The sequence below is a fragment of the Lepisosteus platostomus genome, chromosome 1 (assembly GCF_059453375.1).
Source record: "Lepisosteus platostomus isolate fLepPlt1 chromosome 1, fLepPlt1.hap1, whole genome shotgun sequence".
Taxonomy (NCBI): Eukaryota; Metazoa; Chordata; class Actinopteri; order Semionotiformes; family Lepisosteidae; genus Lepisosteus; species Lepisosteus platostomus.
In genome coordinates, this window is record NC_142611.1 from 25619618 (window position 1) to 25634142 (window position 14525).

At 35.8% G+C, this 14525-nt stretch overlaps 1 protein-coding gene across 6 annotated transcripts in view; it reads left to right on the top strand.

Annotated features, from left to right (window-relative positions):
- Positions 1-14525, top strand: part of atp8a1 (ATPase phospholipid transporting 8A1) — a 347507-nt gene that overhangs the window by 209944 nt on the left and 123038 nt on the right. For all 6 annotated transcript variants that reach the window (XM_088627575.1, XM_088627593.1, XM_088627583.1 and 3 more), the window contains 2 exons: positions 3130-3202; positions 7267-7372. In XM_088627575.1, coding sequence (XP_088483701.1) covers positions 3130-3202; positions 7267-7372 — 179 coding nt within the window. The remainder of the gene's footprint in view (positions 1-3129; positions 3203-7266; positions 7373-14525) is intronic.

The following is a 14525-nucleotide window of genomic DNA, read 5'->3' on the forward strand; positions in this document are numbered from 1 at the left end:
AGCTGCTCAACAGTTGCACGATATGCAGACTTCCCCACTAGTACTTAGTCAAAGAATATTCAATATTTGACATGCAGCAAGGAAGCCAAAAGTAGTAAGGCATAGATTCTTATTATTGTGGTAATGATTATGGTTTTTATCATTAACCATGAAGAAACCATATACTTTTAATTACTTAATTATTAAGTTTCTTGGTGAAACTTGGTGAAAGAAGACTGTCAGTACTTCTATAGTGCCAAACTATAACCGTTTACAAATTCACTCATTGTCAGTTATCATATTGGTCAGAAGATAATCCATAAACGGTAGTGAATAGGTTAAAACAGCTTTGGCCGTACTGCTATGATTTCATTGAATCCTATAAGGAGCTGTGATAAGTTGGGCAAGGCATGTTTAATAATATCAATCCCACGTCCTCAGCAACAGTTTATATCATCTGCATTTTTGTTTTTCCTTGTTCATTATTGTCCTGTTAATTGTATTCTGTTTGATTCTCTGTGGTGCCCTTATCATTTTCATTAAACCCTCTATACAAACATCTTAAATTAAGAAGCAGGTAGAAAATCAGCTTTTCTCTTAGCCCTTCTCTTAATTTTGTCTTTTGGTGAAGCTGATTCTCACTGCTAAACAGCATTACCAGCAAAGAATTTGATTTGGCAGTAAATATACAAAAGTACAAATGATAGTTTTTTCATAATTTACTTATTTGATTTGTATTTTTATTTAAATTAACCTAGTACAATACATGATGCATTAAAACCTAGACGCCTTCAACATTTTTTAGATCTACTATAACTTTTTTGAGTGCTTTGAATAGTGATTTTGAATTTCATCTCTGTATATTAAAATACAGATGCAGCCATTCAAAATGCATGGTACAACCCCGGATCGCGGGAAATTATCTAAAGTTCACCGCGTTGTACCGCAGTACGTGATTGGCTGGCCAAAATGACCGACGGGCACTCATGGTGTAGTGGTTGTTAGTGAAACAATTGCTTCATTTAATCTCTTTACTGTTCATGTTTTAATTCACTTAGTATTGAATATTTATATGGAATTTTACAACTAAAGGAAAATTTTAGTAGCTCAGCATAAAAAGAAGAGGAGCATTACGCGTCTGATGGTCATAAACAATATTAATAATAATAATAATAATAATAATAATAATAATAATAATTAAAACATATTATGTAAACTGTATATGGCTGGTATTGGTAGTTTAAAGAAAAAATACACACCAGTATTCCAATTTTTTCCTTACCATTTTAAGGAAAGTCTTACAAGTGATTATTTTAGAAACAATTGTACGTGCTCCTCCTGACTATATTAAGTTAATATACTTTGTAAAAAGTTATAATGTTTTAACCTTTTCTGCGAATACGCTCGTTATCAGAGTAAACAAAAGCATACTTTTCAAATTTGATTAATAGGGAATATAATATGGAATCGCGTTATCTAAAGAAAAGTATCTAAAGTATCTAAAGAACATGCTTGCCAGTGCGGTGACATCAGTTTGTCTTCAAAGTCCCTTAATTAACTTTAAACATACCTTTCTCACCATTTAGACTTTTTTTTCATACCATTGTTAAACAAAGCAGGAGCGTATTGTACTTCCTCATGGGATCAAATGTGGAAAGATTAGATTGTTATCGTTTTTATTTTTTAAAATAAATTTTAGAAAAGTTTCATCTATACAAAAAAGTTGTATTTATTTAATACCACTTGATATTTACATTAATAGAGATAAGCTCTCTATTAAAGCTCAGATCAAAGATCAAACACGGATCATACAGCAATATCTCACACACTTAGACTGATCTGTGATCTGTGATATGTTTGAGTGTGAGCTGTGGTGCTCTAGCAGGTTAGCTGGTGTCTGTGGTTCGGGACGGCTGGCTGTTCCGAAAAATAAATAGAACATTAAATAGAACCAATTTAACAGCTCTTAAGCATAGTGTAGTTTTTGTTATTACAACTTTAGTAATAACTAAATAACTAAAGTAGAATAGGCAAACCTTCCAGTGAAAGACAGTCCCCCTTTACCCCACGGGCGGACTGAGAAATGTTTTCACTGCCTATTATTTTAGTTACAGTACATAAATATAATTATATTGTTATTAATTTCTTCAGATACATGATTCCATATTATATTTCCTATTAATCAAATTCTAAAAGTATGCTTTTGTTTACTCCGATAACGAGATTATTTGCAGAAAAGGTTAAAACATTATCACTTTTCACAAAGTATATAAACTTAATATGGTCAGAAGGAGCACGTAAAAACATTTCCAAAATAACTACATGAAATACTTTCATACTTAAAATGTTTAGGGAGAAAGTGGAATACTGGTGTGTATTTTTTATTTAAAATACCAATACCAGCCATATACAGTTTACATAATATGTTTGTGTTCCTAAATTAATATCTTTTATGAGCATGTGAAAGGCATGGTGAATCGGAGATTCTCAAAACGTATTTCGTATGATTGGAAACGAATACCTGATTGGATCAACTAAATGCTGTGGTATTTTCGTTTACAAAGACAGTTACAAAGAAAGTGGACCAGGGTAATACTTTGAGCTTACAGCCTGTCCAAGGTCATTCATTATTAACAATATTAGTACTATCTTCTGTAAAGACTTTAATGCATAAAATATGTCTGCATAATTAAAATATTAATGATGAAGGTGGAAGGTTGTGTACTTTTGTCCAACTGAGCAATCTATTTTGCTTTTATAAAATATACAGACTTTTTAATGTTTAGTAATTAACATGCTGTAATACACAGTATAAAATTATTAAAAGTCTAACGAGTATACAACTTAAATTCTTATTGGAAAAAGATTGCCCTTCAGCAGTGACCGGGATTTGAAACCATGCGTTTTCTGGTGACTGTTCAAATGCTGTACATGAAACGTTAAGCTTTATTAGCTCCACCTGGCGCTTTTACAAGGTGCTTCCAGATACTATTATCATATTTCAATTTGCATGCGGTATGATGTGCCATGCACACCGCGTTTTGACGCAGCATACTCTGTGCATTTTGAATGGCTGGAATTATACATTAACATACTTTCTTGACATTGTAAATGAACTGAAGTACTTTTGTTTTTCTCAATCTCTTACAGTCACAGTGCACAGTCTCTTGATGAAATGGGATTTAATGACCCAAGCTTACTGGAAAACCTCCAGAGTAACCATGTAAGTAGCACTGGATTGCTTCTAAAGTATTTCTGGAGGAAACCATACAAACATAGAAAGAACAATCTCCACGCAGCATGCACCCCAGGTCTGGAATTAAACGCACATCCTCAGCAATGCAAGCCACTGCACCACCGTGCCACCCTCCACACACGCACATCATTTCTTTTTTGTATATTCTCTATAGCTTGCATTTATCTGTTGTTCTGCTTTGGGGTTTTACTGGTATTTGTATTATATTAAAAAAATAATGTATGAGAATATGTAGAATGCTTAGACAGGTAAATTTGCAATATAATGAATCCATTCATTTTCTAACTTCTTTATCCAATACAGGGTCACAGGGGAGCTTAACCGGACAGGCTTTGGGCAGGGTACAACCTAGACGGGACACCAGTCAGTCGCATGTACATATACTTTGGAGATTAGAAGAGTAATGGGAATTTAATAGCAGTTTAAAGCATGATTCCATTTGATCTTAGAACTATTTCAAGAATTGTTTTATTAAGGGCAGCACAGTGGGAGAATTGTTCGCAATGCCGCTATGCAGCGCTGGAGCCCTGGTTCAATTCTCCCCATATTTGCGTGGGTTTCCTCTAGGTGCTCTGATTTTCCCCCACAGTCCAAAGAAATAATCCTAGGTTAACTGGGTTTTAGGAATACTGTCCCAGGTGTAAGTGTGTTTGTGTCTGTGTGAGCTCTGTAATGGACCAGTGTCCCATCTAGGATGTATTCTGCAGTGCACTGCTTGCTTGCCAGTAATAGCCTCTGAGCCACCCTGACCCACAGTTGGATAAAGAGGTTGGAAAATGGATAGATTGGTTGAATACCAATTTCAGAAACCAATGTAGAAAGAGCCAAGAAATAAAATACTAGGGTGAGAAGCAAATAGTACAGACATATGAAAAGCAAAAAAAGTATGAAAAATCAAATATCTTATATTTATGGATTAGTAATTCTCTGTAATTAGTAATTCACTGCTTTAGCTCAAACTAAATTATGTTTTGAGTGAAGGCTCATATATGGCCAATTATAAGATCAGTTTTGGGGATTAAGAATTAAAACAGAATATATCACATCATTATAACATTTATATTTGAGCTTGTCCATTTTAGAATATATTCGCAGCATACATAGTAGTATTTATTTTTACTAAACAGCAGTTTAAACATTATGAAAGAATTAGAAAATACTTGTTAAAGAAATATTGCACAACATATACCACTAACCACACATTCCCTTTCCCAAGCTATTTAGTTTGCTTACTAGTGATAACATACATAAAGCATCTTCTTGCTTAATACTGTGATAGTTTTAATGTATTCTTTCTGAAACATTAATCTGCAGAAGAAAACAAGATGCCTCCATTGAAATATGTCCATTATATAAAATTTAATCCACATAATTAAAATCTCTGTTACACCTCCAGGCTTGATTCCAAGTAAAGTGCTTTCAAGAACATTTCATGATTTAGTGGTATTTAATGTTTTTTAAAGTTTTTCTTTACTTGGTTCTGGCCCCTCTAAACTAGACCAAAGTTAACTTGCATCTGAATTAACACTGTAAATGTTTTGGTGAGAACATGTATATATGTTTTAAATTCTCAGTTTATATAAAGTAATATTAGAATGAAACCTGGGGACCTCTGTAAGATACTCTTGAGTTTGGTTGTCTTTTGTTCTTTGTCACCATCTTGTGGTAACTTGTGGTTTTTCACATTTTTCTATGTTACAAACTAGAATCACAATGTATGTGGGATTTTACTGACACAAAGCACTCTATGATGTGAAAGTGAAAACAAAATTCCTACAGATCCTCCAAAATTAATTATACATAGAAAACAGAAAATAAGTGATTGCATAAGTATTCACCCCCTTTACTGTGACACACCTAAATAGGCTCACATAAATTCACATAATTTGTTAAATGGAGTCCACATGCGTGCAATTGTTTCACATGAGCTCAGCATACATATACTGTATCTACCTTCAAGGAGGTCCCACAGCTGATTAGTACAGCTCCCAACAAAAACTACATCATGAAGACAAAGGAACTTTGAAAACAAATCTGCAATATGGTTATTGAAAAGATATAAAAAGATTTCCAAGGCATTATATATCCCCCAAATTTAATTATAAAGAAATGTAGAAAACTTAGCACAACTGTGTGAGTTTCCAGGCAAGAAGTGCACTAGGCAGGGAGCCCGCCAAGAAGCCTGTGACAAACCTAAAGATATTACAGTCTTTCATGGCTGAGTTGGGAGAAACTGTGCATATGAGAATTGCATTAGTGCCTCACAAATTTGGATTCATGGGAGAGTGACAAATCATACATCAAATCTCGACTACACTTTTCCAGTAGGCATGTGGAAGACTCTGAGACCAAGTGGTACAAGATTCTATTGTATGACTAGGCCAAAATTGACCTTTTTGGCCACAATGGTAAGCACTATGTTTGGCGCAAGCATAACAATGAACAGCATCCTAAAAACACCATCCCTACTGTGAAGCATGGTGGTGGCAGTATCATGCTATGGGAAAGCTTCGCTCCATCAGTTCCTGGAAGACTTGTGAAGACAGAAAAATGGATGCAGCAAAGAACACAGAAATCCTGGAGGAGCACCTGTTGCAGTCTGCAAGAGACATAGAACTTGTGAGAAGATACACCTTCCTGTAGGACAATGACTCAAAACGTACAGCCGACGCCTACCATGCCTCTACCAAATATTGACTCAAAGGGGGTGAATACTTGCAATCAGTTATTTTCCATTTTATATTTATAATTAATTTAGGAGGATCTGTAAAACATTTTACATTAAAGGGTGTCTTCTTTCAAAAGCACTCAAGCAAAAACATTCATTATGATGCCATATTGTAACACAATAAAATGTAAAAGCCCAGGGGGATGAATATTTTGATAGCCACTGTATATATTATCAACAGTTTGCTCAATGTCTTCACTTGGGTTTGCTACTATTATATCAGTTTTGTTTCTTATTAACACAGCTTAGCTTGGATGAGAAGAAATCAAGCTTGTCACTTAGCAATCATTATTATTTCATATTGTCACTGTAAAACAAGCACATCACTACATTTCCAAAATAGCCAAAAGTAACCAAGTTAAAAATGTGGATGCAGGTTTATGAAGGTGATTTGATGCAAGTTTATGAAAGAAAGTGGAAAAACCTACCACAACTAGCAAAATATTTATTATATTTATAAATGAATATTGTTAATGCTCAGAAACCTATTTTTATTTTCATCTGCCAAAATGTGCCTTTAGTTACATGATTCCATATTAATATTCTGTTAAGTGGATTTAAAGAAATAGAACAACATATAAAATGAAATTAATGTAAGTACTAGTTAAGTAATGTAGTAATTACTAGCTAAGTACTGAAGTAATGTAATTTTCCATACTCAAATCACAGCTTTTAATTTACAAACCAATTACTTGTGAAACCACTTTCTGCTCACGAGTCAGTCCTCTTAAGTGAGGCTCTTAACATTTAAGTGTGATATCATAAGTAAAGAAGCACAGATTTACAAATTTATTGAAAAACCCAAGAAACTGAAAATGTGACAGTCAGTACACTACAAGCAATTTTAAAGTTTCTCTGCAAAATGGCCGTTAAAGTTTTAAAGCCATTCCAAGAAATGTCTATATAAGTGTAAGTGTTCTGTTTTAATTTTGCTTGATTCTCATCTCTGAAGTAAATGATTATTTTTTCATGTAAAGCTCATCAAAAGATTGTTTTTCTGCTGAATTTGCACTGTAAATAATATCTGATGTAACTTAAAATATAGGGTTATGTTAAAATTTCTAGACTAGACTAGAACAGCTATAAACAATAGATTCCAAATTTTTATGTACATTCTTCCTTTGACATCCTTTGGCCCCTGTTTATTTCTGATGGTAAAGTAAATCAGCAGTTGGTTGTTCTTTATCTGGGGAACATTCACTTTTTAACTACAACTCACCTCAGACGTTCCAGACATTTGTTAGAAACTTGTAAAAGAAATAATTAATTCCTAAGTAACTGCTTTATCTGTTTTTTAATCTAGCCAACAGCACCAGTAATTTTGGAATTTATGACCATGATGGCAGTATGCCACACAGTTGTTCCTGAGAAGACTGAGGACAAGATTATTTACCAGGCTGCATCACCAGGTATGTTGCAGATAACCTTATTTGTAAAGATGTAAATTGTTACATAATTTACTGTGCTTTCCATATTATGTATGATTCTGTATTCTACCTGTATAGACATTGACAAAGTCAACCCTATGGACTTATTCAGATTCAACAGTAGAACATGAACTAGAGAACAAAGATGCAAACTCAGTAAAACTGAGAACAGAAGGTAGTTTTTTAAATAAAAGTATTATATGAATCTAGAACAAAAAAAACAGAGGAATTAGCTGCTAGAAACAAAACAAGCTATTGCCTCAGCTACACTTGTGGACTATAGAGTATATAGCTATATATTCAAATACCCTTCTCTCATCTGTAACCTTTCTCTTATATTCCTGTGAAATACCTTTCTAACTAATTACTTTAAAATAAAAATATATAGCAAAATGCTTTTTCCTGAATGGTATCTCAATGGAGGTAAGAAATATGATGACGTTTTAATAAATGAAGACACTTAAACTGATTATTACTTTATATGTTATAACTTTTTCAAATTAATTTATGGTACTAAAAGTGAGATTTCTGCTTAGGCATTTTAATTACTGGATACCTCCATAGAGTTCCTTTATTGGTAGCTGTGGTAGAGGTCCAGATATGGCGGTAGTGCCAGCAAGCTGAAACATTAAGGAAAAACAACACCTTGGATCCAGGGATGCTCACCAAAGACCACAGGCTAAAAATATACAGATGCAGCCATTCAAAGTGCGAGGTACAAACTTGTACTGCACTCTCACTTGTATGACTGTAAACGTGCAGCTCAAATCTCCGAATCTCAAGTTAGCCACAGCCACATCTGCCTGCGCAACTGATTGATCCAGTTTGCTTGTCAGCAAGCACCCTGCTACTTGTCTCCAGAATGTTCATGTACCACCCAGCAGCTCTGTGCAACTCCCTGCGTTCTGCTTGCGCATTTCCTACTCAGCTGCCTCTCGCCCAGTACTTGGGTTCTCTCACGTAGTAGTCCCATTGCAGTAGTGTGACATTAAACTATCATGCTGATTTAGATAATACAAGTGATTTAGCTGTTGTCCAATGAACAGTATAATGAAAATTCAGATTATGGTATGAAGGAGGCTACCTCAAAACACGTATGTTTGATTGAGTAGACTTTACTCACTTTTTTCTTATCTGCTGCTTGCACAAGTTGTGCTTGTAACAGAAAAAAACTCCTTAAGAATGAGCTGATCTTGCAAGGCAAAATCAAATGTTCTTTGAACTCTTTAAGCAGCCATATCTTGTCTTTAAGAACATTGTGTCATTTAAGCAAACATATTAGTCAAGAGAGCAGAAGTTGTTGTGATTGATGAGAACTCTCTCCCACCCTGAGTTTCTGTTCTGTATAAAAAATGTATGTTGTAAGCAAGCCTTTGAGTCTCGCCTTTCAGATCTCTTTAGTCTGAAGGTTTGCCTCCTGTATGCATACATACAGATGCAGCTATTCAAAATGCACGGTACAAACCCGTACTGCACGCAACTACCCACAACCACGGTACGGAATTGGCTGGCCAAAATGACCGACAGGGGCACTCGTGGTGCATTGGTCGGTAGTGAAAAGATTTAATCATTTAATCTCTTTACTGTGCACATTTTAATTCACTTAATATTGAATATGTGTATGGAATTTTACAACTAAAGGGAAATTTTAGTAGCTGACCATATAAAGAAGAGGAGCATAATGCATCTGAAAGTCATAAACGATATTAATTTAGGAACATAAACATATCATGTAAACTGTACTGTATATGGCTGGTATTGGTAGTTTAAAGAAAAAATACACACCAGTATTCCATTTCTCCCTAAACATTTTAAGCATGAAAGTTTTATGAAACGGTACCCAAATATGTGATTGCTGTATAGAATGAATTTTAATTTAAAAAAATAATTTAACACGAAAATGAAGCTGTTTACATCTTCCGCCTGAGAACATAGTCACCCGTTGCTACCCAAGGCAGAAACACAGCCACTAACTAGCAAAGAGAGGACATTAGCTAGCCAATATGATAAAGAAATAAATGATTATTTGTTTATTTCTTTTGCACATTTATTTGAACATTTCCATCGATTGTACAAGCACTTGGAAACTGTCTAATCCCTAGTTCATCAGGCATTTTCTTTTATGCTGCGGGCATTCTCCCGGTCTGTGTCTTCTAGGATATAATGCCACTTGTCGTCCCGGCCTCTCGCGGCTGCTGCTCGCCCCCAAAAGGTGCTTTAGGGGGTCACTCGGCTCCTGGGGGAACCGGCGCTTTTCTGAGTCCGACATCATCGGCCGTTCACTGTCCATCCTCCCGCTTCTGACACCAATGTATTGAATTTGGGTTCGTTGAGGACGAACACAAAGACTCAAACCTGTGGAGTTAAAAACTGTGCTTTATTTCTTCTACGTCACCACCCGCCAGCAGCACTCCCGTGCCCAGACGAGAGAGAAACACAAGACAAGCCTGCCAAGAGCGTGGGCCCAAGAGAGAGAGAGAGAGAGAGAGAGAGAGAGACACACACCAAGGGGTGCGAAACCAGGGAACTATTTACATGGAAAACGGGCGATCTCCCCAGACTGTACGCCCGTTTCACTGTTACCTGGATACCTCTTGGGGGATATCCTCTATATCGTCTTGGGGGGAATATCCTCTTGGGGGATATTCTAACAACAAGTGATTATAAGATGATCTGTCAAAGTGCAATGAAATACAATATGCTGGACAGTATGCTTCTCAAAGTGCTTTACAGGAAAACAACAATAACAACAACAATTTTACAAGTCCTGGGAGGAAGAATAACACACAGAGCAGTGTTTACTTGAACATGGAGATGCCATACTGAACAATTCCTGCACACAACCATTGCAGAGGAATTTGCATCATTTGGCAGGGCTATGATTCATACAAGTGGTGGTAGATTTGGAGACAAAATGTATTTACATTGGGTTGCTGTAAGTGGAGCACTAATAAGCCCAAAGCTCTACGTATTATTTTACAAGAGAATGCACCTGACAAGCTGGACAGTATGCTTCTCAAAGCACTTTACAGGATAACAACAACAATAACAACAACAATTTACAAGTTCTGGGAGGAAAAATATGATCAATATTAATAATAATAATAATAATAAACTTTATTTTATATAGCGCCTTTAAAGGTGGCTCCTCAAAGCGCTATACAGGATAACAACCTATGAAACAACAGTAGCTGGGGGTTGAAAATACCTGTAAAACCAGTTTAATTCATCACAGCCAGCACTCCCGCAGTGAGTGATGAAAACCGCGCAGTGTCAGGCGAATGCACATTAATATGTTGGGCTTTTGGGTTCGGGTGGATTTGCGCCCTACAGTTCAACCTGCGGTACCGCTATGTACTGTACATACAGTACGAACATGTGTTATTTTGAAAGATAAAAAATGTCAATATACTTTAGGAGAAATTGAGTATTGGTGTGTATTTTTTCTTTAAAATACCAATAACAGCAACATACCCTGTACAGTTTACATAATATGTTTATGTTCCTAAATTAATATCGTTTATGACCTTTATGACCTTCGTTATGCTCCTCTGCGTTTTATGCTTAGCTGCTAAAATTTCCCTTTAGTAATAAAATTCCATATAAATATTCAATACTAAGCGGATTAAAATGTGCACAGTAAAGAGATTAAATGATTAAATCTTTTCACTAACGACCAATACACCACATTATTCTTTTGACACTTGTTTTTTTTACAAGTGTCAAAAGAAGCGATACACAACCTGTCTCCTCTATAACTCTTCAGTTTACAGAGAAATTCCGCCAGAGCCTCACAACATTGTCCAATAATACTCTTCTGGCGTCTAATTTTTAGTTAAGCAGGATTTGAGTTACAGACCATAACAGACCAAAAAACAGAATCCACCTGCGATTCGGGTGTTAACAAAACGTGTTTACAAAGAAAGTGAAATACAGTAATACTACCAGCTAGATAGATACATAGATTTAGAAATTTAGATCCTTAAATTAATATCATGATTAGTTTATTTAGATACGTGCTTACATATTCTCGTTATAAAACAGATAATTCCGGTCCTGGAATCTGACTGGCTGACACCCTTCTGAAGCGGTACCATAATCTCTGGTATACAGACCCTGAAATTTGACTTGTTAATGTGTGATAAATTTAAAGACGTAGATAAAAAAGTTTGGATTCTCATGTATCTGGTACAAGTATCTTTTAAAACAGTCTTTGTTGTGCTCTTGAGGATCCTTGTGATATTTTGAGCTCTGGTTGAATGATAAGTGTTGCAGTTTAAATCATTTTTGTTGATAGAAATTATGAAACGCTCTGTTAAAAGCAAGGGAGTTTTTATCTCTGTTATACTAAAAGAAAATGCCCGAGGAACTAGGGATTGGACAGTTTTCAGTACTTGTACAATCGATGGGAATGTCAAATAAATGTGCTAAAGAAATAAACAAAAAAAGTAATTTATTCCTTTATCATATTGGCTGGCTAATGTCCTCTCCTTGTTAGTTAGATCAACGAAATGCTGTGTTGTTACTTTTTGTTGATGAAAAAATAAAGTCTTTACATTTAAAATGACGGTTACAAATAATGTGGACCAGCGTAATACTTTGAGTTTACAGTTTGTCCAAGGTCATTCATTATTAATAATATGAGTAATATCTTCAGTAAAGGCTTTGATGCATTAAATATTTCTGCATAATTAAAATATTTATGATAAAGGTAGGTTGTGTACTTTTGCCCAACTGAGCAATCTTGCTTTCATAAAATATACCAACTTTTTAATGACTGATGATTAACATGCTGTAATACACAGTTTAAATTTAAAAGTTCAAATGCTGGACATGAGAGGTTAAGCTTTATTGACTCCTCCTGGTGGTTTTACAAGGTGATTCCGGATACTTTCCGGCATGACGTCAAATGACGCGATACACCGCGTGATACTGCGTTTTGTTGCGACACGCCCACCGGGGTATACCGCGAAATACCCCACCCATTTTGAATGGCTGCGTCTGTATATTGATGAGACCAATATGTTTCTTTACAGAGGTTTAATTATGACAAATTGGTGTAGTATTGTGGGCATGAAAACACTACTAGTATTACATTAACTGAAGGTTTTTAATTATTTAAATATACTCTTATTTTGTCAGTGTGACACAGGATGCCTCTTTAAACCAAGAGCATGTGGAATGTGATCTTGAAATCTAAGATAACCTTCCATTATCAGGGCTTGAAATTCATTTTTGAAAATCAGGGGGAATTCCCCCTTTATATGAAGCCCATTGGGGGTATTTCAGCATCTTGGGCAGAGATAATAGTAAATTAATGAAACAAGTGTATCAGAATAATTAATATGCAACCTGAGCTTCATAAGTTAATTGTTACCAATCTGTCTTTCATTGTCAGGCTCCTCTTCATTGAAGGTACAAGAACATAATTGAGAACAATAGGTTTTTTTCTCTTCCTTATTGTTGCTTTCTCTTCTCCACCTCCCTCGGGTTTTCTCTCTCTAAATTATATACAGTACGTTATTGTTCTTCTTCTCAGTCTTCCTCCCCGCTGTCTCCCCCAGTTTTGCTCCGTTCTCTTCTCTTCCTCTTCATTTCTTTCCACTTTATAACTGCCCTGTTTAAACTGTCCTCAAGGAGGCCCAAACTTTGAAATGAGCATCAAATTTGTGATGTTTGTGTTATTCAGTGAATTTCTGAATTTTGTTTCAGTTCTATTCTGTGCACTTTCCTTTTTGTGAAAGTAAAACAAAGCATATGAATCATTGGATTCACATTGGTTCACAGCATTGTGAACTCTTTTCCTCTGTACTTTAAATAGAGGAGAATTGTTTCACCAGGTTTTCATGTTTCTCTTGACCATAAAGGCTGAAATCTCCAGTAGACCGTTTTGAAATCAAAGAAAGATATACAGTAGCTGCCAAACAGTAAGCCAGGACAGAAGATCCATAGTATCAGCAGGGAATGGTCTATCAGTTTTATCAATCAAGCAACCCACATATCTGCTTTTTGTGCTGTCAAAGGCAGGCTGTAGTGTATGACAATCCAACAGTTTATGTGCTTTAAAGTTGTTACCTTCGGGCTCTGAAAAAAAGACGGGCTCTGAAGGACCAGGATGGATTAATATCTCTCTTAGGATCTCTTTACTATACTGAACCACAGGTTGGACTGTGGAGAAATTCAAGTCTTCCCTTGAAAATGCTATGAGATAGGAACTACATGTCCCTCTTGAGTAACAGAGGGCCACACAGTTGAATTGTCTGACAACAATAAGAAGATCTTTGGCTTTATCAGAGTCCTGAGTGCTGGAGGCAGCGTTCTAGCATGTGTTCTAGCACTTTGAATTCACAACCACCTCACTGTATGTGGCTGAGTAAACTTCATTGTTGGCTCCTCCAGCTGTTTCTGAAACTCGTGAAGCGTGTTGCTTCTTACAGCAGAGTTGCTGAAAAAAAAATTGTCCTCAAGTCTTTCTGGAACTTTTACTTGTTCTATAGATCACTAGCAGCAAGGGCAAGCTGGTAAGATGTGCAGTGCGTTACTTACAGTATATCAGTGGACTCATCCAATATTAAGGAAAACACACGATTTGTCCATACAGCGGCATCTAACTCTCCTAAGAGTGTGCTTGAAATAGCTTGATGCATTTCTGACAGACCTTCCGTGGTTTGATCCATCAATCTTAGGATGCTTCAAAGAAAGACATTCAATTTCTTTCATGAATCTCACGAGTTAAACGAAATTTGAATTGGCTAACTTGTTTTTGGCAACAAAGTATGCCACTTTAAGTAGCCCTTCCTCACCATTCAATTGTTCAGCTTCAATTGCTCTAGCCATAGCATTGTTATCTGATTCTGCCTCATGCTTTATTTTGAGCGCTGCATTATGAGCAACTATATTTATGTGTCTAATTAATGTCGATGATTTTTTTTTATCATCAGCTAGTATACCTCACACAACTGAACACGTTTCCAACATAAGCAGCTCATTTATCTGTCTTTAATTTCGAGCCATGGGTATATTTTCAGTCAGCTTGCCTGAAATTTATCTTTGCGGGATTTCTCCTCAGTATTTCTTTTGTGAATCTGCTCATCATCGTCATACATTTTTCAGTGTCAGGGGCTTTTTTTTTCTG